The sequence below is a fragment of the Salmo salar genome, chromosome ssa25, assembly GCF_905237065.1.
Source record: "Salmo salar chromosome ssa25, Ssal_v3.1, whole genome shotgun sequence".
Lineage (NCBI taxonomy): Eukaryota > Metazoa > Chordata > Actinopteri > Salmoniformes > Salmonidae > Salmo > Salmo salar.
Window position 1 is genome coordinate 35710968 of NC_059466.1, and position 26541 is coordinate 35737508.

At 41.7% G+C, this 26541-nt stretch overlaps 2 protein-coding genes across 4 annotated transcripts in view; one reads left to right on the forward strand and one right to left on the reverse strand.

Annotated features, from left to right (window-relative positions):
• The window catches only part of col4a1 (collagen, type IV, alpha 1), a 161477-nt gene extending 153830 nt beyond the window's left edge, over positions 1-7647 (reverse strand). For both annotated transcript variants that reach the window (XM_045707490.1, XM_045707489.1), the window contains exon 1: positions 7381-7647. In XM_045707490.1, the coding sequence (XP_045563446.1) occupies positions 7381-7449 (69 nt within the window). In that variant the 5' untranslated portion in view covers positions 7450-7647. The remainder of the gene's footprint in view (positions 1-7380) is intronic.
• The window catches only part of LOC106586671 (collagen alpha-2(IV) chain), a 128647-nt gene continuing 109693 nt past the window's right edge, over positions 7588-26541 (forward strand). For both annotated transcript variants that reach the window (XM_014174188.2, XM_014174189.2), the window contains exons 1-3: positions 7588-7877; positions 8229-8369; positions 8469-8520. In XM_014174188.2, the coding sequence (XP_014029663.2) occupies positions 8320-8369; positions 8469-8520 (102 nt within the window). In that variant the 5' untranslated portion in view covers positions 7588-7877; positions 8229-8319. The remainder of the gene's footprint in view (positions 7878-8228; positions 8370-8468; positions 8521-26541) is intronic.

The window sequence follows — 26541 nt, forward strand, 5'->3', positions numbered from 1 at the left end:
CACAAAACTTATGGCACATACTTCAGGCCAGGGGCCTTTATTTCGACCCCAATATAACAGAGCGTCCTAGATAGGGAATTGGATCGAAAGGCCACAATGTTCCTCACAGAGAGAAATCTGTTTATCTGTTTGCTATATTGTTCTCGACGGGCGTGTGGAGAGAACATCTGCTGGCATCACAAACGTAATGTTGCTGATCAAAACACAGCTCCCGCGGGTGGGTCGGAACCACAGGAGGTTGGTGGCACCTTAATTGGGGAGGACAGGCTCGTGGTAATGGCTGGAGCAGAATCAGTGGAATGGTATCAAATACATCAAACACATTGTTTCCATGTGATTGATGCCATTCCATTTGCTCCGTTCCAGCCATTATTATGAGCCGCTCTCCCCTCAGCAGCCTCCACTGGTCCACAGGTCAGAACACTTTATACAAATCCATATAGCAGATCCAGATAAGAAGGAAATGTTGCAACTCCTCACTCTTTCTCTCTCTCTCTCTGTCTCTCTTCCCATGGTGTCATCCAGTTAGCAACACTAACCAATCCAACAGAACACACAGCGTTTTGGCACGTTCTTTTTTCCTTCCCCTCTTTTTTCCTTTCCTCTCCCTCCAACTCTCTGGGGGGGTAGTCTGTCCAGATATACTGTGTCCTGCTGTTCTCCTTCCAACCCCCCCACAAACACACACACACACTTTTAATGGCCCATATTAGTAGCGCATGCCTTATGGGGTTAGTTGTGGTTTTACAGTTCATTCACTTCATTTTTCTAGGCTCATAGGAAACTTCTAGTACGAGCATGTTTTTCTCCAAGCTCCCGTCCTCTCCTTTCTTCTACCTCCTCCTCTTCGTCTCTCTTCTCCGTTCATCATTAATCTCAATCACAGATCATTAACTGGCCTTGGGGAGCTAATGAGACCAGAAGGGTCCAACATGAGTGTTTCTGGGAAATGCCTCGTTCTCATTGACTTCTAAAAGTCAGGGATTATAAAACAATAAGAAAACAAAACAACAGCAATCTGTCAGGAATAAGAAAACAAAACAACAGCAATCTGTCAGGAATAAGAAAACAAAACAACAGCAATCTGTCAGGAATAAGAAAACAAAACAACAGCAATCTGTCAGGAATAAGAAAACAAAACAACAGCAATCTGTCAGGAATAAGAAAATAAAACAACAGCAATCTGTCAGGAATAAGAAAATAAAACAACAGCAATCTGTCAGGAATAAGAAAACAAAACAACAGCTATCTGTCAGGAATAAGAAAACAAAACAACAGCTATCTGTCAGGAATATCTCCTCCTTTTCTTGCTACCATCATATTACCAATCCAAATGAGAAGTCTGTGCAAGTAAGTGCTTTGAGTCAGTGTTTTAAGTGATATAACGAGGAAGCCTTATTTCCAAATAGTGTAAAGCAGGACTTCCCAAACTCGGCCCTCTGGTTTTTGCCCTAGCATTACACAGCTGATTCAAATATTCAACTCATCAACAAGCTTTGATAGTTTGAATCAGCTGTGTAGTGTTAGGAAGAAAAAAAACATGCACCCCTTGTGGTGGGCAGTAAAGCCCCTATTCTGGTACACTGTTTACATACATGGATTCTCTTTTCCAGTGAAAGCCAGTTTGAGAACATTTCTGATAAACAGTGTGGAGAAATATCATCCAACCAACGCTGATTGAAAGCACAAGTGGTTGGGGCGTTTTCTCATTCCACAGCCCTCCAAATGGAAACAACTTTACGGAATGTTTTGGGAAAAGTGCCATCATGTTAATAGATGCTTCTATTGAACATAATATTCAACACATCAGACATAATTCATCACCTTGGTAACAGGAGCCCACTGAACCTCAATCCTCAGAACCATTGGGCCTACACACACACACACACACACACACACACACACACACACACACACACACACACACACACACACACACACACACACACACACACACACACACACACACACACACACACACATGCATATACACATGCACGAACGGACACACCTACGTACACAGAGCTCAATCTGTGGGGTAAATTTAATTATTTATTTATTCTCATCAAAAAAGAGAAATGCAGTATCTAGTACTAATAGACTAAGAACACTGTAATTAATGTGTAGTCGGGCCTCTATGCTTCTAAACATGCTCTCAAGTAGAAAGGGGAGTTGTGGATCTAGTCAACCTGTCCTAACAGTGTATGCCTTGGGAATTAACAGCGGTACCAGTTCATGAAAATGTATAGCCATGTCCCTATGGATGGGAGGGAAGGTGAGGGGGCTGCATGTTTAGCATTTTCTACATTACCAAAGCACAGCAGGACTGTGATAAAAGACACACTGGAGATTTAAAAGGTAACAGAGAAATGCAATGTGAGCTGTCTGTCAGTCTGTCGGGGAGGGAAGAGTGTTGGATGGTGCAGACACCTGCAGCTGATATAAACTCTGCGAAAAAAGAAATGTCCCATTTTCAGGACCCTGTCTTTCAAAGATAATTCATTAAAAATCCAAATAACTTCACAGATCTTCATTGTAAAGGGTTTAAACACTGTTTCCCATACTTGTTCAATGAACCAATAACAATTAATGAGCATGCACCTGTGGAACGGTCGTTAAGACACTAACAGCTAACAGACGGTAGGCAATTAAGGTCACAGTTATGAAAACCTAGGACACTAAAGCGGCCTTTCTACTGACTCTGAAAAACACCAAAAGAAAGATGCCCAGGGTCCATGCTCATCTGCGTGAACGTGCCTTAGGCATGCTGCAAGGAGCCATGAGGACTGCAGATGTGGCCAGGGCAATAAATTGCAATGTCCGTACTGTGAGACGCCTAAGATAGCGCTCCAGGGAGACAGGACGGACAGCTGATCGCCCTCGCAGTGGCAGACCACGTGTATCAACACCTGCACAGGATCGGTACATCTGAACATCACACCTGCGGGACAGGTACAGGTTGGCAACAACAACTGCCCGAGTTACACCAGGAACGCACAATCCCTCCATCAGTGCTCAGACTGTCCGCAATAGGCTTAGAGAGGCTGGACTGAGTGCTTGTAGGCCTGTAGTAAGGCAGGTCCTCTCCAGACATCACCAGCAACAACATCGCCTATGGGCACAAACCCACCGTCGCCGGACCAGACAGGACTGGCAAAAAGTGCTCTTCACTGACGAGTCGCGGTTTTGTATCACCAGGGGTGATGGTCGGATTTGCGTTTAACGTCGAAGGAATGAGCTTTACAACGAGGCCTGTACTCTGGAGCGGGATCGATTTGGAGGTGGAGGGTCCGTCATGGTCTGGGGCTGTGTGTCACAGCATCATCGGACTGAGCTTGTTGTCATCGCAGGCAATCTCAATGCTGTGCGTTACTGGAAAGACATCCTCCTCCTCCCTCATGTGGTACCCTTCCTGCAGGCTCATCCTGACATGACCCTCCAGCATGACAATGCCACCAGCCATACTGCTTGTTCTGTGTGTGATTTCCTGCAAGACAGGAATGTCAGTGTTCTGCCATGGCCAGCAAAGAGCCTGGATCTCAATCCCATTGAGCACGTCTGAGACCTGTTGTATTGGAGGGTGAGGGCTAGGGCCTCTCCCCCACAGAAATGTCCGGGAACTTGCAGGTGCCTTGGTGGAAGAGTGGGATAACATCTCACAGCAAGAACTGGCCAATCTGGTGCAGTCCATGAGGAGGAGATGCACTACAGTACTTAATACAGCTGGTGGCCACACCAGATACTGACTGTTACTTTTGATTTTGACCCCCCTCTTTGTTCAGGGACACATGATTCCATTTCTGTTAGTCACATGTTGTCACGACTTCTACCGAAGTCACCGGTCTTCTAGCCATCATTGATCCATTTTTCATTTTTGGAGTTTGTTTTATAATAATTAAACTACTCCAGTTACACCAAGTTGGTTTCTCCTGCGCCTGACTTCCCTGCCACCTACACACACGACAATGACACATGTCTGTGGAACTTGTTCAGTTTATGTCTCAGTTGTTGAATGTTGTTATGGTCATGCAAATATTTACACATGTTAAGTTTGCTGAAAATAAACGCAGTTGACAGTGAGAGGACGTTTCTTTTTTTGCCGAGTTTAGATATACAGTACCAGTCAAACGTTTGGACACACCTACTTATTCAAGGATTTTTCTTACATTTTTACTATTTTCTACATTGTAGAATAATAGTGAAGACATCAAAACTATGAAATAATTCATATGGAATCATGTCGTAACCAAAAAAGTGTTAAATAAATCAAAATATATTTGGGATTCTTCAAAGTAGCCACCCTTCGCCTTGATGACAGCTTTGCACACTCGTGGCATTCTCTCAACCAGCTTCACCTGGAATGCTTTTCCAACAGTCTTGAAGGAGTTCCCACATATGCTGAGCACTTGTTGGTTGCTTTACCTTCACTCTGCGGTCCAACTCATCCCAAACCATTGCAATTGGGTTGAGGTTGGGTCATTGTGGGGTCCAGGTCATCTGATGCAGCACTCCATCACTCTCCTTCTTGGTCAAATAGCCCTTACACAGCCTGGTGGTGTGTTGGGTCATGGTCCTGTTGAAAAACAAATGATAGTCCCACTAAGTGAAAACCAGATGGGATGGCATATCCCTGCAGAATGCTGTGGTAGCCATGCTGGTTAAGTGTGCCTCGAATTCTAAATAAATCTCCGACAGTGTCACCAGCTAAGCACACCCACACCATCACACCTCCTCCTCCATGCTTCACGGTGAGAACCACACATGCGGAGGGTCTTCCTTTTCTTGTGGCGGTCCTCATGAGAACCAGTTTCATCATAGAGCTTGATGGTTTTTGCGACTGCACTTAAAGAAAGTTGTTGAAATTTTCCGCATTGACTGACCTTCATGTCTTAAAGTAAAGATGGACTGTCATTTCTCTTTGCTTATTTGAGCTGTTCTTGCCAAAACACAACTGATTGACTCAAACATAATAAGAATAGAGGTCGACCGATTATGATTTTTCAATGCCGATACCGATACCGATTATTGGAGGACCAATAATGAAACATGCTCAATTTGGTTTAAATAATGCAAAAATACAGTGTTGGAGAAGAAAGTAAAAGTGCAATTTGTGCCATGTAAAAAAGCTAACGTTTAACTTCCTTGCTCAGAACATGAGAACATATAAAAGCTGGTGGTTCAATAATCCCAGTTCTTCAATATTCCCAGGTAAGAAGTTTTAGGTGGTAGTTATAATAGGAATTATGACGTGTCGACTATTTCTCTCTATACCATTTGAATTTCATAATCCTTTGACTATTTGATGTTCTAAAAGGCACTTTAGTATTGCCAGCCTAATCGCAGGAGTTGATAGGCTTTAAGTCATAAACTGCATGTGAATCAAGTATTGCTAAGAGCTGCTGGCAAACGCAGTAAAGTTTGAATGAATGCTTACGATCCTGCTGCCGCCTACCATCGCTCTGTCAGACTGCTCTATCAAATATCAAATCATAGACTTAATTATAATATAATAAACACAGAAATACGAGCCTCTGGTTATTAATATGGTCAAATCCAGAAACTATCATTTCGAAAACAAAACGTTTATTCTTTCAGTGAAATACGGAACCGTTCCGTATTTTATCGAACTGGTGGCAAGCCTAAGTCTAAATATTTCTCTTACAGTGCACAACCTTCAATGTTATGTCATAATTATGGAAAATTATGGAAAATTAGTTCGCAACGAGCCAGGCGGCCCAAACTGTTGCATATACCCTGACTCTGCGTGCAATGAACACAAGAGAAGTGACACAATTTCCCTAGTAATATTGCCTGCTAACATTAATTTATTTTAACTAAATATACAGGTTTAAAAATATATACGTCTCTGTATTGATTTTAAGAAAGGCATTGATGTTTATGGTTGGTTACATTCGTGCAACGATTGTGCTTTTTTCGCGAATGTGCTTTTGTTAAATCATCCCCCGTTTGGCGAAGTAAGCTGTGATTCGATGATAAATTAAATTGATTATATGCAACGCAGGACAAGCTAGTTAACTTAGTAATATCATCAACCATGTGTAGTTAACTATTGATTATATAAAGATTGATGCTAGCTAGCAACTTCCTTGGCTCCTTGCTGCACTCGTGTAACAGGTGGTCAGCCTGCCACGCAGTTTCCTCATGGAATGCAATGTAATCGGCCATAATTGGTGTCCAAAAATGCCGATAACCGATTGTTATGAAAACTCGAAATCGGCCTTAATTAATCGGCCATGCCGATTAATCGGTCAACCTCTAATTAAGAAGGAAAGAAATTCCACAAATTAACATTTAACAAGGCATTCCAGGTGACTACCTCATGAAGCTGGTTGAGAGAATGCCAAGAGTGTGCAAAGCTGTCATCAAGGCAAAAGGTGGCTACTTTGTGTTAAACACTTTTTTGGTTACTACATGATTCCATATGCGTTATTTCATAGTTTTGATGTCTTCACTATTATTTTACAATGTAGAAAATAGTAAAAATAAAGAAAACCCTTGAATAAGTAGGTGTGTCCAAACTTTTGACTGGTACTGTACACTGATACGAAATTTAGCTTACCCACATGTTTCTGTACAGTAAAATACATTTCTGTAATGTTAGAGTTTAGTCAGAACTATTCAAAAAGCACAGAGACACAGAAGTAGGTATACTGTATGAACATACACACATAAACAACAGAGTGCTCCTAGCAGAATACTCTATGCAGAGATTCTCAGAGCCACGCTAAGCACTTTGACTGACCATGTTGCACTGCTCTGGAGGTATGATGCCAGAATAATTCAAGGCAGCATGTATCGTCAAAGTGACCAAAGCAATTATATTCACAGTATCGTAATGTCTAATGTAAGTACAGTAATAAGCTAAATAAAATATATGGTTTTATATATTTGGAGAAACAATCGAAATGTTTGTTTTTACATTCAAAATCTAAAGAAAACTGACATGTCAAAGTGTTGGGTGAAGATATATTCACTAATCAGCGCTACTGTAGAGTAATTCTGAGTAGTCAGTGATTTCCAATGTGAACCTGATAAATGTTGAGAAGAATTTGCCACCCTCAGTTTGGACCTGACAGTTGGGCTTTATTCACAGCTATTGCATAGGTATTGTGCAAAATTCTTCATCATAGAAATACATAATAAGATCGCAAACTTTCATTTCATTTACAACTATGCACACGCACTCAGTCAATTGTCACTGCTGAGTCTTGGAGAGGCATCGAGCACACCATGAGCGCAACTTTCAAAACTCCAAACGCACAACTTATACAGTAGCCTATTTCTCAAGTTGAACACATAAGATAGTAACATACAGTTTTTACCATGTTCAATTAAAAAGTTAGTTAAAATTGCTCTTACCTCCGCCTCTGTCTGGTATACGGCGTAGGAGAGAGCCACCAACAGAACCAGGGTGCCACTCTGGAACATTATTGCGTAGGGGCGCAATGGAAATGTATGTAGGCCTACAACTGTCCCGAATGTCTACTAAAGACCACTTGTTGAATCCTTCGTATTCTTCTTCTTAAAGGAAAATACAGACTATCCGCAGAGCTTGTGCAGTGCGTTGGGTTGCATATTTGCCCTGGACGTTGTGAGCTTCTTTCTGATCAATGCAACTTGTTCTTGTTTTGTCGTCAACCACACCCCCTGTTAACGACCATGCTTGCCCATATGTACGGACACAACCATGTTGTTACAAAGCACCACTTCAACTTTAACTGTTAGGAGAGAGACTGCTCATTATCTGTATATTGGTGACAGAGCGACCGGGACAACTGTGATTTTTCATCGCCGGGATCTGGCGTGTATACCCTCACACGCTAGACTCTTCCCCCGACAAGCGCAACACATCCCAGGTAGAAAAAGTGCTTTTTGTGTTAATTGTTGTCTCGTTCATTAACAAACTTGTTCAGAGATCTTATGTTGTTTTTCCATTTCCATGTGTTATAATAGCCTATTTGGATAGCCTACAGGTATAGACATCACATGCGTAAAGCCTACAGACAAACCCAACTACTCTTGAAGGAGATGTATAAACCGCATCCATGTCTCCACTTTTATATGAATATCATGTGTAAAATATATATATATATATTTGACTCCAATATTGTGCGTTTCAAAAACGTTTACGCACGCGCGCGGCGAACGGTATATACTTTTATAATGTCATGTTGTTCAACAAATAAATGCCATGTTTTTTGTCTCAGTTGTGTTCGTGGACTGCCCGACATGCATTAGGGCTGCCACTAAACCTGAAGAAGAACACTAGGTGCAGTGGGAATTAAGTTTGAAGTTGGGATGAGTGGGGCAATGCAGGCAACACACCAGAGAGAACTGAAAAACCTGAGGCAAGTGCTCAGTGGGCTCTAGTATTTTGTTATGTGTTGTGTTACACAGTTGTCTGTGTAAAATGTATATTAACTCATTCACTCTCCCTTTCCTTTTAGGTTTCTGCTTCTATGTTTTTCGGTGGCCATTCTAGCGTCGGGAGTTGACGCAGTAAGTTTTATTTTCAACTCATCATGCGGTGAGGGGGGGGGGGGCAGTATTGTTGACGAGGGGACAGCTGTGGGCACATCATTTAACATTATATGCACGCTGGTTGCTTGCTTCTTGGAGTAGTGGGCATGTCAGCTGAACTCGCAGCCAGGTCACCGACGACACAAATCACTATTCGATCTATGTCTGAGGACGTTGGGAGATGAAGTGGAAACCGGCCACTAGGGGAAAAAGTGAGCACTGTTACCTTGAAGTAGGTTTCGGCAAGCATCTGCCTCTGATTCCAAAGGTTGCAAATTAGAATCCAGTGATAGAAAGTTGTTTTAAATATTTTTGTTTTAAGCCTATCCCAAGCCTTACCTTAACCATTCAGAGTTAATACCCAACCTTAAGAATTTGGAGTTAATGCTTGAACTTAAGCATCTGCCTCTAATTCCAAAGGTTGCTTTGAATCCAGCAATAGAAAGCTGTTTTTGAGATTTTTGTTTTAAGCCTATTCCAAACTTTAACCCTTGCCCAACCTGAAGTTAATGCCCAACCTTAAGAATTTGCCCTGGACGTTCATTCTGACGTGAGACTGTGAGAGCTGTTAGCAACTTGATTGTCTCTAGGGCTTGTTTCTCACTGAGCTGCTTTCACTGTTTTTGTCGTTTTTTCACATTTGTTACTTTCCTGCCAAGACATCTGTGGGATGATTTTCTACAGAACTTATTTTGAGGGAAAAATAACTATCATTGCACAGTGACCCATTTCATTTAGATTGCAATATGTAGGGGTGATGACAAATGGCACAGTTTGAGAGCAGTTCAGGATGTGTCCACATAGAATTTGCTTTTCAGACGTAGCTACATCTTTGGTTGGGTGATGTTCCCATTTATTGCAGATATTGAAGCTAAATTAGCTAGAGCAACTTTACATATAATAAATACCGTGTGAAGAAAGGTGCATTCTATAAGCATTTTCCTGTGAGATGGTAAGGACCCTCAGCTGTGCTAACACTTTCTTGTCACCTGTGTACCATGTGACCAGTGACCTATAACCCCATGTTAGAGTCCCCCTAGTGTAAGTTAAAACATCCCTAGACAGACAATATACACAAGACATTACATGAGCACATACAGGAAGGCCAAAATGACTCCTACACCATGTCCTAAGGGGACATCCACAATTTGGTTTGGTTCATCGCTGTTCTGATGAGACCCCATCCTTCCTCACACACTCTCTCTAACCTTCTCAAATATTTTGTAAGGAAAGAGGTACCTGATTAGGTCATTACGGTGATGTCTGTTTGGTTTAAAAGCTGAAGTGGACTGCTGACCACTGCAGTGTTGTGGTTAGGGGTTATGGGTTGTGACCCCGGTGGCAGGTAGTGTACTGTTGACCTCTGTGGTTAAACATCATAAAACCCTAAATGATTAGTCATGGTGATTCTTCCCTAGTAGAATCATCTCTCTACCAGCTCTCACAGTCTCATGTCAGAATTAGACATCCATCCATGTTTCTCAAACGTCACATTTTGAAGTATTTAAGGTTAAGTTCAGGCATTAACTCCAAATTCTTAAGGTTCGGAATTAGCTCAGAATGGTTAAGGTAAGGACTGGGATAGGCTTAAAACAGCTTTCTTGGGCCTCCTGAATGGCACAGCGGTCTAAGGCACTACATCGCACTACATCGATCCCGTGCTTTATCACATCCGGCTGTGATCGGGAATCGCATAGGGCGGTGCACAATTGGCCCAGCGTCATCCCGGTTAGGGGAGTGTTTGGCCCGGGGTGCTTCACATGGTTCATCACGCTCTAGCAACTCCTTGCTGCAGGCTGACCTCTGTCGTCAGTTGAACGGTGTTTCCTCCAACACATTGGTGCGGCTGGGTTCCAGGTTAAGTGGGCGGGTGTTAAGAAGCCTGGTTTGGCGGGTCATGTTTCAGAGGACACATGACTCGACCTTCGCCTCCCACGCCCGTTGGGGAGTTGCAGTGATGAGACAAGATTGAAATAATTAAAAATAACGGCTTTCTATCGCTGGTTTCGAACTTGAAACTTTTGGAATCAGAGGCATGGATTGATGTCGAATACTGACTTGAATCATGGGTGACCTGGCTGTCCTCCTCCCTGTTCTTAAGTCAGAAGCTATGTGCCATTATGTTGCCATTCTCTTTCTCAGGGTGTGTGTGTGGGCAGCTTTTTGAGGAATGATTACCCACCTCCCAGACTTTCTCTGTATTACAGTCAGGAGAATGGCTTTGACCTACATGTAGATCTGTCAGTAGGGCTGGGCGATATGGCCAAAATATTATATTCCGGTATTTAAAAAAAAAATTGGACGGTTTGACGGTATTTGACGGTATTTTTAGTTTTGAATAATAAAAGTTATATGGGTAGTGAGTGATCCTAGGGTGGCAACACATACATTCTAAGTGATTTCAATGAGTCTTTCTCCATTCTGATTGTTTTATACTGTTCAATTCAACTTCAACCAAAACAAATTTCAGCACTTATCACTTCTGCATTTCCTGCACTCAGTTGCAGCGGTGGAAAAAGTACCCAATTATCATACTTGAGTAAAAGTAAAGATACATTAATAGAAAATTACTCAAGTAAACGTGAGTCTCCCAGTAAAATACTACTTGAGTAAAAGTCTAAAAGTATTTGGTTTTAAATATACTTAAGTATCAAAAGTAAATGTAATTGATAAAATGTACTTAAGTATCAAAGTAAAAGTATAAATAATTCAAATTCCTTATATTAAGCAAACCAGATGGCACCATTTTCTTGTTTTTATTTACAGATAGCCAGGGGGCACACTCCAACGCTCAGACATCATTTACAAACAAATCATTTGTGTTTAGTGAATCCTCCAGATCAGAGGCATTAGATGACTAGGGATGTTCTCTTGACAATAGTGTGAATTGGACCATTTTCCTGTCCTGCTAAGCATTCAAAATGTAACAAGCACTTTTAGGTGTCAGGGAAAATGTATGGAGTAAAAATTACAGTATTGTCTTTAGGAATGTAGTGAAGTAAAAGCAAAAGTTGTCAAAAATAAAAATAGTAAAATAAAGTACATATACCAAAAAAAAGACAAGTAGTACTTGAAAGTATTTTTACTTAAGTACTTTACACCACTGCTCAATTAAGGTAATTTCCACACCTGCCACATAGGGCTGCATGATACAGGCAAATAATCTAGGACTTTAACCAAATGTTGCAATTGCGATTTGACTTGCGAATTTGAGCAAAACTGTTGGAATCATGGAAATATAATGACTATTCTAATTCCATAGTTATAATAGTGGGCAATTTGAATACATCGTTTTTTGAGATCACCACAAATTAAAATGCCAGGGAGGAGTTATTGTGACAGGGTAGGAACTAAAGTTTTGATAAGTGTTTCCTAGGGGACCCTATAAGCTTTGGCTACATTACATGTTTTCTCTTAACTACTTCATGTAGCTAACATATTCCTCTTTGATTTAGAAGATACTGTTGCACAAACAACATGCTGATTTAAAAATATATATTTTTAAGGAACTCAGTCCGGCTTTCAACTTAACTCTTGAAAGTTGTAATAGTAGAATGCACAAGGTGCAGTTTCAAAATTGGGAAGTCCGTCATCAGTTCCTCTTGTCATGTCAGTCATTGCATACCTTAGAGAGCTATTTATAACTTGTCAAAAATGTTCAGATCAACTAGCCCATGTCAGCTAACGTTTTTTAGCTAGGTTTTTTTTGCCCATAGATTTTGTTGAAATGTTTGAGTCACTCAAATATCACATAAATACACCATTAGACATGGCAAAATGAATAGAATTGCAAGAAAATGTGCTATAAAACAGAAAACCCGTCTCTGCACCTCATGACAAAATTTGTAGAATTGTAGGAAATAAGGTTTAAACCTGCAAAATCCTATCTCCGCCAACAAGAGGGGTGTAAACAGTTTGTGTCATGAACAGTGCTTGTGCCCGTAGAGATAGATGTGGCGCGTGTGCAGGATGTTCCCCAATGCTGGAAAGGGGGCCTGGGTGAATAAGTTTGGGAACCCCTCGGCTAGCCTCCTAGTCTGAATGATGACCCTTTGGGGAGCACAGAGATAGATGACTGACTGGCTGGCTGCTACTGTCTGACCACAGGTGAGATGAGATGATAAAATAATAAGTCATCAAATAAAATAACATAATATACACAACACTGAAATATTTTATTAAAGTAAAGTAATGTGAATAAATTATGGTTTATTAGTAGGTGATAAGCAGTAATGGGCAGTCACTATCATCATTGGGGTTTTATGAATTAAATAATAAAGTCATCTTCATTCTAAAAACAAAACATGTCATATACAACCAAAATATTTGATTAAAGTAAAGTCATGTGAATAAATGATGGTTAGAGCCTAATAAGTGCTAGTAATGGGCAGTCACTACATAAATGGCTTTATTCCGTGTTTTTACAGCATTTAACCTGGAATTTAACCGAGAGTTCTAACTTGTCATAAAACTTGTGAAGGATTTTGAGAAAGGTGATAGGGAGGAGGAAAAAACAAGGCCAGCTTGTTACCCAGAGCTAATAGCCAGTTAAAATGGCCTATCATGTTTTTATTCTTTTTATCCTGTTTCCATGGACATATTGATTTCACATGGGCCGTTTTATTTTGTCCTGTTTCTTCACACCCTTCCCCTGTGGTGGTCTTACCATGCCCATTATGCATGCATTCCCTCAGTGTGTGTGTGTGTGTGTGTGCGTTTGTGTGTGCATATGTGCCCACACGCCCATGCATGTGTGTTTGTGTGTGTGTGTGTGTTTGGTCCTGTTTGTCTCGATCAGGAATGTTTGTAACAGATATGGTCAGAAGATGTGAGTGTTATCATCTGCAACACAATCTTTAATATCATACCCTGACTTTTCTATGAGTTAAAGATTTTTGAGGCCAGATGATGAAAAGGCTTGTTGTGCTAGTCTCTTATCAGATTTGGTCTCAACCTGATGAGAAGCGTGTGACATGGCTCAGGCCGTCTTTGTATTTTGCTACTTTAGGCCAAACCTCTAATACCAGTGATACCAGGACAGAACAAGGGCTATTTTTAGACAGGCAGCATCCAATACACTGTTTTCAGTTCAGCATTGGGACCTTTTCAGATTCAGCAAATGTCACTGTTTAGTTTAGTTTATTACGATCCCCATTAGCTACTGCACATGCAGCAGCTACTCTTCCTGGGGTCCACATACAATGTACAAATACATGACAAAGTACAGAACAGTAATAGACAAGAACAACATAAGATATTACATTAAATAAAAAATAAAACATGCAAATTAAATAAGAGTTATATATAGGAAAGACACCAAGAGACAACAAAAATACTATGTACACTATCAGGGCCAGTACGCTATCAGGGTTCGGTACGATACGGTACAATGGTGTCACGGTACGGTTTCGATACATCGACAAAATAAATGCCTGAGAAATATATCATTTGTATTTATATTTTCCATTTACTATAATAGTAGTTATGGGTAGCTTGAATTCCCAGGAGCATATGAAAACAAAGGGACAACAAAAACCAGCAGTGCCTGCCTTATAACATGAAATAATACAGTCATTTAAAACAGAACTTCCACAACAGTGTGTAGTCCAGCAGCATATATCAACATTAAGTCACATAGCAGTGCCTTAAACAAAATAGGACCACTTGAGACTAGTTACTTGAAAAAAATTCAAAATAAAAACATTTTGATCAGATTTTAAAGTTTTTCTTTAAGAAGATTAGTCTATCTACATTATCTGCAGTGAGCACAGATCGGCTTGCTGTGACAATGTCAGCCGCTGTGGAGAATACCCTCTCGCTAGGGACACAGGTCCAGGCACAGCCAGGTAGTGCCTTGCTAACATGGCAACATGAGGGTATATTAACTCTTTGGTCTTCCACCATGTAAGTGGATCAGCATCCAGGGGAATACAGTCCACTTCCCTGTATGAGGTCACCTCCTCCTCTATGACCTTGACCTTTGACTTGGTTCCCTGCTCCTGGGTCGTGAACAACTCCCCAAAAAGCTCAGCCATGGCAGACTTCGTTTCTGGAGGAGAACCCCTGTCGTCTGTCGTCTCTGGAGAGGTGTTGGCTCCTGTGGTATCTGAGGCTTGACCCTGCAGAATTCAATTAGATGAAAATTACTATCTCTGAAATGGTTTTAAAAATATGATTTGTTGTTAGAAATATATATCAGATACTATTATGAGAATTACAATTATTACTTTATAATGAATTGTTAAATCACTAATTAATAAAATAATAAATGTCACATTAACAAAATAAATACAACACCAGTTGTATATTGGTCACAATCTCTGCTGTGAGTTCATTGTAGACCCTCAGACGAGCAGCATCCAGGTGCAGCAGGGATTAAACCAGGGGTCTAAAGCAGTGCTCTTGTGTAAGAAGTCTTGGACACCAGGGTCAGCATATCTAGGCTCCAGGTTAACTCTGATAGCAGTCTTGACATCCCTTACTGCGCGTTCATCTTCATCAGATGCCACCATTGATTTCAGGATCATTGTTTTCATAGGCAGGACCATGGAAACTGATGGAATGCTCTCAGTGCATATCAGTGTTGTGACTGTTTTGAGAGGTTTTCACACTATGATAACTTCCTCTGCTAGTCTTATGTCATTTTCAGACAAAGTCACAATATCTTTGACATTCTTCCTCACAGCTTGATCAGTCAGTGTAGAATACACCGCAACTTTCTGCTCAAGGTATCTCTCAGCCATGTCATGGCTTGAATTCCATCTAGTAGGGACATCTTGGATTAGTTTGTGGTTTGGCAGCTCCAGCATCTCCTGTTTTGTCTTGAAAACATGTGCAGCACTTGTGCTTTTATGAAAGAATGATACCACCTTCCTGATCTTTGCTAGGAGGTGAGAGATTGGATTTATAGACATTGCATTTTGAGATGCTAGATGAATAACGTGAGCAAAGCATCCTATCTGTGGCCCCAATCCAGCTAGTGCAACTACATTTACAATATTTCTAGCGTTGTCAGTGGTCACAGGAATTGTTACATTATCCCTCTCCAACTTCCACACTACAACTACTAATGAAATGAGCCGTTACAGTAAGGTAGCTCTCTGTAGCTCTAGACGTCCCTCGTTTCTGACAACTCGTTCTCAAGTTGTTCTTTAGTTTTTTTGTATAAGGCAGGTATTAATGTCTGGGCAAAATGTGTGCGGGAAGGAATAGTTAAGCGCGGCTCGACCACTTTAAACATGTTTCTGAACCCCGCATTCTCTACCACAGAGAAGGGTTTCATATCTGCCGCTAGGAATTTTGCTATCGCTGCGTTGATTTCTTTAGCCCTACCAGAGTCAGCCACATAGTGTTGCCTGAAGGCCGTGGGGAGAAGTGGTTGCCATTTCATTTTTTCACCTAGTCCCACCGATTGGCACTTTGGGGTGATGTCGGCGCAAATGAGTAGTCATGTTACTCGTATTGCCACTTGAACAGGCTATCAGCAATGAACAGAGCCTACATGTTGTAGATGTTTAATCCACCACTCTAACAGGCTATCAGTAATGAACAGAGTCTACATGTTGTAGATGTTTAATCCACCACTCTAACAGGCTATCAGTAATGAACAGAGTCTACATGTTGTAGATGTTTAATCCACCACTCTAACAGGCTATCAGCAATGAACAGAGTCTACATGTTGTAGATGTTTAATCCACCGCTCTAACAGGCTATCAGTAATGAACAGAGTCTACATGTTGTAGATGTTTAATCCACCACTCTAACAGGCTATCAGTAATGAACAGAGCCTACATGTTGTAGATGTTTAATCCACCACTCTAACAGGCTATCAGTAATGAACAGAGCCTACATGTTGTAGATGTTTAATCCACCACTCTAACAGGCTATCAGTAATGAACAGAGCCTACATGTTGTAGATGTTTAATCCACCACTCTAACAGGCTATCAGTAATGAACAGAGTCTACATGTTGTAGATGTTTAATCCACCACTCTAACAGGCTATCAGTAATGAACAGAGCCTACATGTTGTAGATGTTTAATCCACCACTCTAACAGGCTATCAGTAATGAACAGAGTCTACATGTTGTAGATGTTTAATCCACCACTCTAACAGGCTATCAGTAATGAACAGAGTCTACATGTTGTAGATGTTTAATCCACCACTCTAACAGGCTATCAGTAATGAACAGAGTCTACATGTTGTAGATGTTTAATCCACCACTCTAACAGGCTATCAGTAATGAACAGAGTCTACATGTTGTAGATGTTTAATCCACCACTCTAACAGGCTATCAGTAATGAACAGAGTCTACATGTTGTAGATGTTTAATCCACCACTCTAACAGGCTATCAGTAATGAACAGAGCCTACATGTTGTAGATGTTTAATCCACCGCTCTAACAGGCTATCAGTAATGAACAGAGTCTACATGTTGTAGATGTTTAATCCACCGCTCTAACAGGCTATCAGTAATGAACAGAGTCTACATGTTGTAGATGTTTAATCCACCACTCTAACAGGCTATCAGTAATGAACAGAGCCTACATGTTGTAGATGTTTAATCCACCACTCTAACAGGCTATCAGTAATGAACAGAGCCTACATGTTGTAGATGTTTAATCCACCACTCTAACAGGCTATCAGTAATGAACAGAGCCTACATGTTGTAGATGTTTAATCCACCACTCTAACAGGCTATCAGTAATGAACAGAGCCTACATGTTGTAGATGTTTAATCCACCACTCTAACAGGCTATCAGTAATGAACAGAGTCTACATGTTGTAGATGTTTAATCCACCACTCTAACAGGCTATCAGTAATGAACAGAGTCTACATGTTGTAGATGTTTAATCCACCACTCTAACAGGCTATCAGTAATGAACAGAGTCTACATGTTGTAGATGTTTAATCCACCACTCTAACAGGCTATCAGTAATGAACAGAGCCTACATGTTGTAGATGTTTAATCCACCACTCTAACAGGCTATCAGTAATGAACAGAGCCTACATGTTGTAGATGTTTAATCCACCACTCTAACAGGCTATCAGTAATGAACAGAGCCTACATGTTGTAGATGTTTAATCCACCACTCTAACAGGCTATCAGTAATGAACAGAGTCTACATGTTGTAGATGTTTAATCCACCACTCTAACAGGCTATCAGTAATGAACAGAGTCTACATGTTGTAGATGTTTAATCCACCACTCTAACAGGCTATCAGTAATGAACAGAGTCTACATGTTGTAGATGTTTAATCCACCACTCTAACAGGCTATCAGTAATGAACAGAGTCTACATGTTGTAGATGTTTAATCCACCACTCTAACAGGCTATCAGTAATGAACAGAGTCTACATGTTGTAGATGTTTAATCCACCGCTCTAACAGGCTATCAGTAATGAACAGAGTCTACATGTTGTAGATGTTTAATCCACCACTCTAACAGGCTATCAGTAATGAACAGAGCCTACATGTTGTAGATGTTTAATCCACCACTCTAACAGGCTATCAGTAATGAACAGAGTCTACATGTTGTAGATGTTTAATCCACCGCTCGTTGGCAATCCCCGTTATAGTTTACAGGGAAACCGAAATGTTCCCAGACGGCAGACCTGAATGATTACTGGGGCGTCTTCTAGTTGTGGCTCGCCAATGCTTGCCATGTTGCTCCTTTGCATTTAACTAACTACTAATTCCTTCATAAGCTAATTGCTGCTACCACGGTCTCTCAGCTCTGTTCTCGCTGGAGTGAAATAACTAGTGAGCGGAGCTGCATACGAGACAAAACAACGTTTTTTTTTAAAGACAACCTTTTTACTATGTGGATATTTTTCCCAAGTTAATTTATACGCCATTGGTTTATGCAATAATGTTTTTTTTACAGTGAAATATATATTTTCCTAGCTATAGTATATGATTCATGTATTGCTGCGAACCGAACCATGCACTGTGGACCCTGTACCGAGCCGGTTCATTTCAATAAGAACATTTTAGTTTCTTAAAAAGTCGTTGTCACGTGGTTAATCATAAAATCTGAAGTAAAATAATACAAATCTCAAAGTAAAAAATAAACTGAAGCACGATCCTCTGCTATATGGACACATTGAGACACTGTGGTCCAGTGGTGGCTAAAGAAATGTGTGCATAGAACTCAGAGATACATAGCCTATAGGCCAATGCAGCAGTAAGCCAATAACTTCCATCATCAACTAAGTAAAATACATGGGCCTAAAGCCGACAAATAAAAACAATAGAAAATATCCTGATGAAAATGACATTTATTTCAATCTCATTCATCTCTCTACTCCGCCTCCCTGCCTCACTTTGACTTGAGCTATGCTGGTTGAGTGCACTATTGTATCAAATCATCGACTGGGTCCGGACAGAATCTGTCGCTAGCAAACTTGTAACATTGTACCAACTAGCATGTTCCGGGCCCTCAGAGTTTCCCGTGCCAGTGAGCTCATCAGACAGTTGTGTTTTATGAAGTTTCCACTGGATATATGGGATCATCAGATGATGATATTTTGTTCTTTCACACCAAGGCTTGGTGATTATCGAGGCCGGAGTGTTGGAAAGATTTAAAACTGAGGAACTATCATTTGCAATGTATGTTAAAACTTTGTTTACAGACAAACAAACAGACTTTGCTTCCAATGTGTGAGGTGATTAAAAAAATGACAGAGAAGCTCAGCTTACAGTATTAGTGGTGGATGTGGTGAATTAGGACAATCAGAATCAGACATTGCAAATGGGAACTTTCCTACATTTGCACACAGCTGGCCTGGTAATTGACTGTAATTAATACATTCATTAACAGAAATTAATGTAACCAATTGACAGGATTAACAGTATATTTACTAGGCCTACTGGTGACATATGCAATGGGGAATTGATACAAAAAAGAAACAATCAAAGGGCAAGCAATTCACAAAATTAAACAATGAATGCGAAAGAATTGCACTGTGAACCCGCCAACTTTTCTTTTCCAATTCGCAAATCAGAGATCTGTATATAATGAGGAGATGCTCATGTCTCTGCCCTAACAACGGGAGTCATGGTCCCAAAGGCGGAAAGGCAGGCAACAAGCTTAGGTCTGCATATTATGCCATAGAAACGCATTGGGTTTATTCTGGAGAAAGCATCCGAGTGTGCGAAACAGCGCTCCTCTGTCTTACTATATCTTGCCCTTGTATCTGATGCTGTGTGGCCAGAAATAGTATGACATGGCAGGTCACCAAGAAAATAAATGTATTGTATAACATCAGACACATATTCTCCAGATACTGACAATTTGCATTTGGTGGCCTATAGCAGCACACTAAAAGAAGACGCTTCAGATGAGGCAGGTGAACCTGCAACCACAGGACTTCTACTTCATTTGTCATGAGATCCTCTCTGAGCTTTACAGGAATATGACTCTGAACATATACAGCGACACCTCCCCCGTGGTCATTCCTGTCTTTTCTATAGATGTTATATCCTTGTAACCCTAACTGCTGTATCATCAAAGGTGCTGTTTAAGTCTCAGAAATGGCTAATATATTAATATTATCTAAGATGAGCAAATTACTAATCTCCTGAATTTTGTTTCTGAGGCTACACATATTTATATGAGCAAACTTGAACCCTTTCCTGGGTAGCTTATATAAAACTGAACTTATAATGATAATAGGTTGTATTTCTGATAATAACAAAGAAGGAATGTAGGGATTTTTGAGCAGATTACATTCAGCAGATGCCTTATCTGGTTTAGCACGTCTGCAGTAGGGTGCTCTATTCTTTGTGCCACTTCTGCATAGCTGTCTTGCTGGACTGTTGGTCTCTTCTGACTGGGGTGTTGTCCTGTTAACATAGGAGGTAGTGGGGTGGGCGGGTGCTGTCCACTCTGGAAGCCCAATGTTGCAGGGTGGAGCTAGCCTCTCTGAATGGGGCCTGGGGGTGTAAACATTGTCAAAGAGAGCACAGCTTCTAGACAGCTCAGCGTTGTTGCTCTAAATAATGTGGAAGGGCACATCTCCATGTGGCAACAAGGTGGGCATAGTGATTTTGGCGTTAGGAAATATCTCTGCAGCTCTGGCTGCCACTTGCGGCATTGCAGGAGCTACATCTCCTCTTATTGCCACCAAACCATTAGTACCGGAGGGAATTTTCAAGGCACTTGCTGTTGCTAGGCACCATAGGTTTCTGACTGACATGACAGAGAATAGCAGTTATTCTCTGAGAAATGTCCAATTGGAGTCACTTATTAAAAGGAAGGCCATTGTGTTCTGTGGTGTCTGGAGTGATGTTCTTTAGATGGAGTGGGGTGGTGACCACAGGTGGCTCCGGTTGTGGTCTGGTAGTGAGGGTTGTAGTAGGCTCCAGTTGTGCATGCACACACACACACACACACACACACACACACACACACACACACACACACACACACACACACACACACACAACACACACACACACACACACTCACACACACACACACACACACACACACACACACAGTAACGTTAACATGATGTTTAGTGTAGGACTCTTGCAGTGACTTGAGATTCTCCTGTTTGGAGAATATATTTACAGATGTGTCTCAGCCTAGCGGATGAGGATGAGAGGATCATGTTGTCAGCGGAGGCCTGAGTTGATGGGAAGCGTGTTTGATCCAGTGGGGTGTGGAGGTGGAGGAACAGTATATTTCTGGATGCAGAATATTTAACCTGGCAAATAGTCAGGGACATCTGCTCTAGCGATTATTGGCTTCTTAAGTACATAACAACATAGTAACTAAAGGAGTGGCAGTAACCAGGAGAAGTGTGGTAGTACCTAAAGGAGTGGCAGTAACCAGGAGAAGTGTGGTAGTACCTAAAGGAGTGGCAGTAACCAGGAGAAGTGTGGTAGTAACTAAAGGAGTGGCAGTAACCAGGAGAAGTGTGGTAGTAACTAAAGGAGTGGCAGTAACCATGTGAAGTGTGGTAGTACCTAAAGGAGTGGCAGTAACCAGGAGAAGTGTGGTAGTAACTAAAGGAGTGGCAGTAACCATGTGAAGTGTGGTAGTACCTAAAGGAGTGGCAGTAACCAGGAGAAGTGTGGTAGTAACTAAAGGAGTGGCAGTAACCATGTGAAGTGTGGTAGTACCCAGGATGACACATTCTTTTCACACCACTTCGATAAAGATACATCCAGAAGTGATTTTCAGAGCAGGTTAGGAGAGCATTTTCGCTAACCTTAACTCTTTTACTGTCACGTCCTGACCAATATTTAGGTATTATTTGTATTATATTTGGTCAGGACGTGGCAGAGGTATATTTGTTTTGTATTGTGGGGTTTTGTGTGTGGTGTAGTGGGGTGTGTTAGTTTTGGTATAGGTTCTAGGTTTGTTTTTCTATGTGTAGTTTTGGGTGCTGGACTCTCAATTGGAGGCAGGTGTTTCTAGTTGCCTCTGATTGGGAGTCCTATAAGTAGGTGTGTGTTTGTTTGGTAGGTTGTGGGTAGTTGTATTTTGCACTGCGTTTATTCTGCCTGTAAAACTGTCACTAGTCTTTATTCGTTTTCTTGGTTTTTCTCCGTGTTCTCTTTATTCAATTAAAATATAAGATGAGCATTCACATCCCGGCTGCGTTTTGGTCTGTACAACCCAACGAACTCTATGACATTTACAAACTTTTTTTTAATCCCCTTTTTCGTGATTACGATCGTGTCTCATCGCTGCAACTCCCCAACGGGCTTGGGAGAGTCGAAGTTCAAGTCATCCGTCTTCTGAAACATGACCCGCCAAGCCACGCTTCTTAACACCCACACGCTTAACCCGGAAGCCAGCTGCACAAATGTGTCGACCGAAGTCAGCCTGCAGGCGCCCAGCCCGCCACAAGGAGTCGCTAGAGCGTGATGAGCCAAGTAAAGCCCCCCGGCCAAACCCTCCCCTAACACGGACGACGCTGGGCCAATTAGACTGCTGCGTCACTCGGGAGGCCCTCCTTTTATTAACCTTAACCTAATTCTCCTAATCTTCTAAATGAATTCTCTAATCTGTTGCGTAAATTCTCCTAACCTGTTATGAAAAAGTAGCTTGTAGCTGTATCGAAGTGGCGTGAAAATAGTGTTTCTCAGTAACCTGGAGTGGCAGTAACCAGCAGAAGTGTGGTAGTACGCAGGAGTGGCAGTAACTAGAATAAGTGTGATAGTAACCAGGAGTGGCAGTAACCAGGAGAAGTGTGGTAGTAAGTGAGTGGCAGTAACCAGGAGAAGTCTAGCAGTAACCAGGAGTGGCAGTAACCAGGAGAAGTGTGATGATAGTAACTAAAGGAGTGGCAGTAACCAGGAGAAGTGTGATAGTAACTAGGTGTGGCAGTAACCAGGAGAATTGTGGTAGTAACTAAAGGAGTGGCAGTAACCAGGAGAAGTGTGCCCTACTGTGACTGCTGTGTTCGTCTAACGTAGTACCTAGGTCCTGCATGGCATCATTTAAATGTTATCCTGTGTCAATGGAGAAATGTGTTGCATTATAAGAAGAAACATTTAGGTGTCAGAAATCCTCCTTGTTGACTCCTAGGGAAGTGTTTGAGTGTCCGTGGATGTGGGCGTGTGAATGTACGAGTGTATGTGTGTGGGCGTCAATGCAATCATATTCAGTATATACTGTACATGCTTGCGTGTGTGCAAACATACAGTCCATGCGAGTGTGTTTTTGGGTCACTCCTCGAGGGGGAGCAAGCTGGCACATGAGTGACCCACCTAAGTGCTCCATTATTGGGGGGAAGAAGGCCTGTGTCCGTGGTGAGGAAGGGAAGATGGTGGTGATAATGCCAGGAAAATGGCCGCCACGTCCCATGCCAAAATAATCCCTGTGTTAATAAAGATTACCCTGCAGTAACAATCAGAGGAAGTAGTCATTGTACTGGTCTTCAGGAAGCAGCTAGGAGCCTCAGAGGAGAAGCATGTGTGGAGGAATGGAATGGGGCTTCCAGGTCACTGTTTGAGCTATAGCCAGTGTGTGTGTGTGTGTGTGTGTGCAGCATGGCATGCGGTCGGAAATCAGGTTCCACGCGTGTTTGGGAGGTGCTGCCCTTTCTGGGCACAATCAGTTCCTGGAGCTTATAACCCCGTAACCCACACACACACACACACCAGGTCTCACACGTTCACACGTTTTCCATTAAGGCATGAAGCCAAAGCTGGGGAAATGCTCTCCTCTCTCTGTGTGAATGTGTCTGTGTGATTATGTGTGTTCTGGTTAGTTAAGCATTGTTTTAATGGCCGTGGTGCTTTCCATAAACTAAGGCATTGTCAGGTGATCGCTTTACCAGACAGTGAGACTGGACAGATAGACGGACAGTCAGGAAATGACTGCAGGACATGGCAGTTTGCCTTTGTATTGGTTTATACTGTATATCACTCACTACCTCCAGAAAGTTGTTGACCTATTGAGGATGACCATTTTCATCAATTAAGATTTTTTTATTCATTAGTCAATGAATGGAAGCTTATTCTGAGTCTAGTCTGGTGGATAGAGTGGGTCTATTGCCCCTCTGCTCATCCCTTCTTGTTCTTCTTCATCCCTTCATCTTCAGCTCAATTCAGTTGGTCTGATCTGGACCAGTCACGTCAGACAGTCTGCAGACAGACTCCCCCAAATCTGACATGGGTCAAACTGGAGGATCAGAGTGAAGGGGCTACAAGGAATGTTCTTGACCTGTAGTTTAACCCCACAAGGAATGTTCTTGACCTGTAGTTCAACCCCACAAGGAATGTTCTTGACCTATAGTTTAACCCCACAAGGAATGTACTTGACCTATAGTTTAAACCCACAAGGAATGTGCTTGACCTGTAGTTTAACCCCACAAGGAATCTACTTGACCTGTAGTTTAACCCCACAAGGAATCTACTTGACCTGTAGTTTAACCCCACAAGGAATGTACTTGACCTGTAGTTTAACCCCACAAGGAATGTACTTGACCTGTAGTTTAACCCCACAAGGAATGTTCTTGACCTGTAGTTTAACCCCACAAGGAATGTACTTGACCTGTAGTTTAACCCCACAAGGAATGTGATTGACCTGTATTTTTTATTTTTTATTTTATTTCACCTTTATTTAACCAGGTAGGCTAGTTGAGAACAAGTTCTCATTTGCAACTGCGACCTGGCCAAGATAAAGCATAGCAGTTGGACACATACAACACAGAGTTACACATGGAATAAACAAAACATACAGTCAATAATACAGAAGGAAAAAAATGAAAACTAAAAGTCTATATACAGTGAGGGCAAATTAGGTCAAATAAGGGAATTAAGGCAATAAATAGGCCATGGTGGCAAAGTAATTACAGTATGGCAATTAAACACTGGAATGGTAGATGTGCAAAAGATGGAATGTGCAAGTAGAGATACTGGGGTGCAAAAGGAGCAGAATAAATAAATAAAAACAGTATGGGGATGAGGTAGTTTAACCCCATAAGGAATGTACTTGACCTGTAGTCTAACCACACAAGGAATGCCTATTTCCCTGTACACACACACTTCGCAAAACATGTTATCACCACACAAAACACCCCAACTGTGCCTGCCACAGATGAATGATAAAAACAGCTGAAGTTGATCCCTGGTGAGAGAAAAGAGCAAGGGATCAAGGGAAGGAGCGAGAGAGAGAAAAGAGACTGAAAAAGAGGGAAAGAGAAATGGGGTGATGAAAGGAAGATCTAAGCTAACGTGAATGCCTGGGGTTCCCTTTAAGTGACTGGAAGATTAATGACTTAGGTTAGCTGGGCTATTTATTTGTGTGTGTGTGTGTGTGTGTGTGTGTGTGTGTGTGTGTGTGTGTGTGTGTGTGTGTGTGTGTGTGTGTGTGTGTGTGTGTGTGTGTGTGTGTGTGTGTGTGTGTGTGTGTGTGTGTGTGTGTGTATATTATTGGTTGCACGTGTATGTGTGGGTAATGTTTGTCTAATCTTTTGAGAAGTTAGATTTGGAGGAAAACGATTGTGAACACAAACTGTGTGAACAGCAACCTGGTGGATTAACCAGAGTGGCTCTCCTAAAAAGGAATGGGAAATGGGGGGGATGCCAAATCAAATCAAAAGTTTATTTGTCACGTGCACCGAATACAACAGGTGTAGTCGACCTTACAGTGAAATGCCTACTTACAGGCTCTAACCAACAGTGCAATTTTTAAGTAAAAAAAAGGTATTAGGTGAACAATAGATAAGTAAAGAAATAAAAACAGCAATGAAAAAGATAGTGAAAAATAACAGTAGCGAGGCTAGAACAGTAGCGAGGCTATATACAGGCACCGGTTAGTCGCTCTGATTGAGGTAGTATGTACATGTAGGTATAGTTAAAGTGACTATGCATATATTATAAACAGAGAGTAGCAGTAGCGTAAAAGAGGGGTTGGCGGGTGGTGGGTGGCGGGACACAATGCAGATAGTCTGGGTAGCCAATGTACGGGGGCACCGGTTAGTCGGGCTAATTGAGGTAGTATGTACATGAATGTATAGTTAAAGTGACTATGCATATATGATAAACAGAGTAGCAGCAGAAGTAGAATTAGAAGCATAGAAGTGATTTAGCTCGTCTGGTAGGCTCGTGTCACTGGGCAGCTCGCGGCTGTGCTTCCCTTTGTAGTCTGTAATAGTTTGCAAGCCCTGCCACATAAGACGAGCGTCGGAGCCGGTGTAGTACGATTCAACCTTAGTCCTGTATTGACGCTTTGCCTGTTTGATGGTTCGTCGGAGGGAATAGAAGGATTTCTTATAAGCTTCCAGGTTAGAGTCCCGCACCTTGAAAGTGGCAGCTCTACCCTTTAGGTCAGTGCGAATGTTGCCTGTAATCCATGGCTTCTGGTTGGGGTATGTACTTACAGTCACTGTGGGGACGATGTCCTCGATGCACTTATTAATAAAGCCAGTGACTGATGTGGTGTACTCCTCAATGCCATCGGATTGCCACACAGCAATCAACAATCAAAACAACAATCCATGATCAATCCATAATACATGAATTGCTCCACTCATA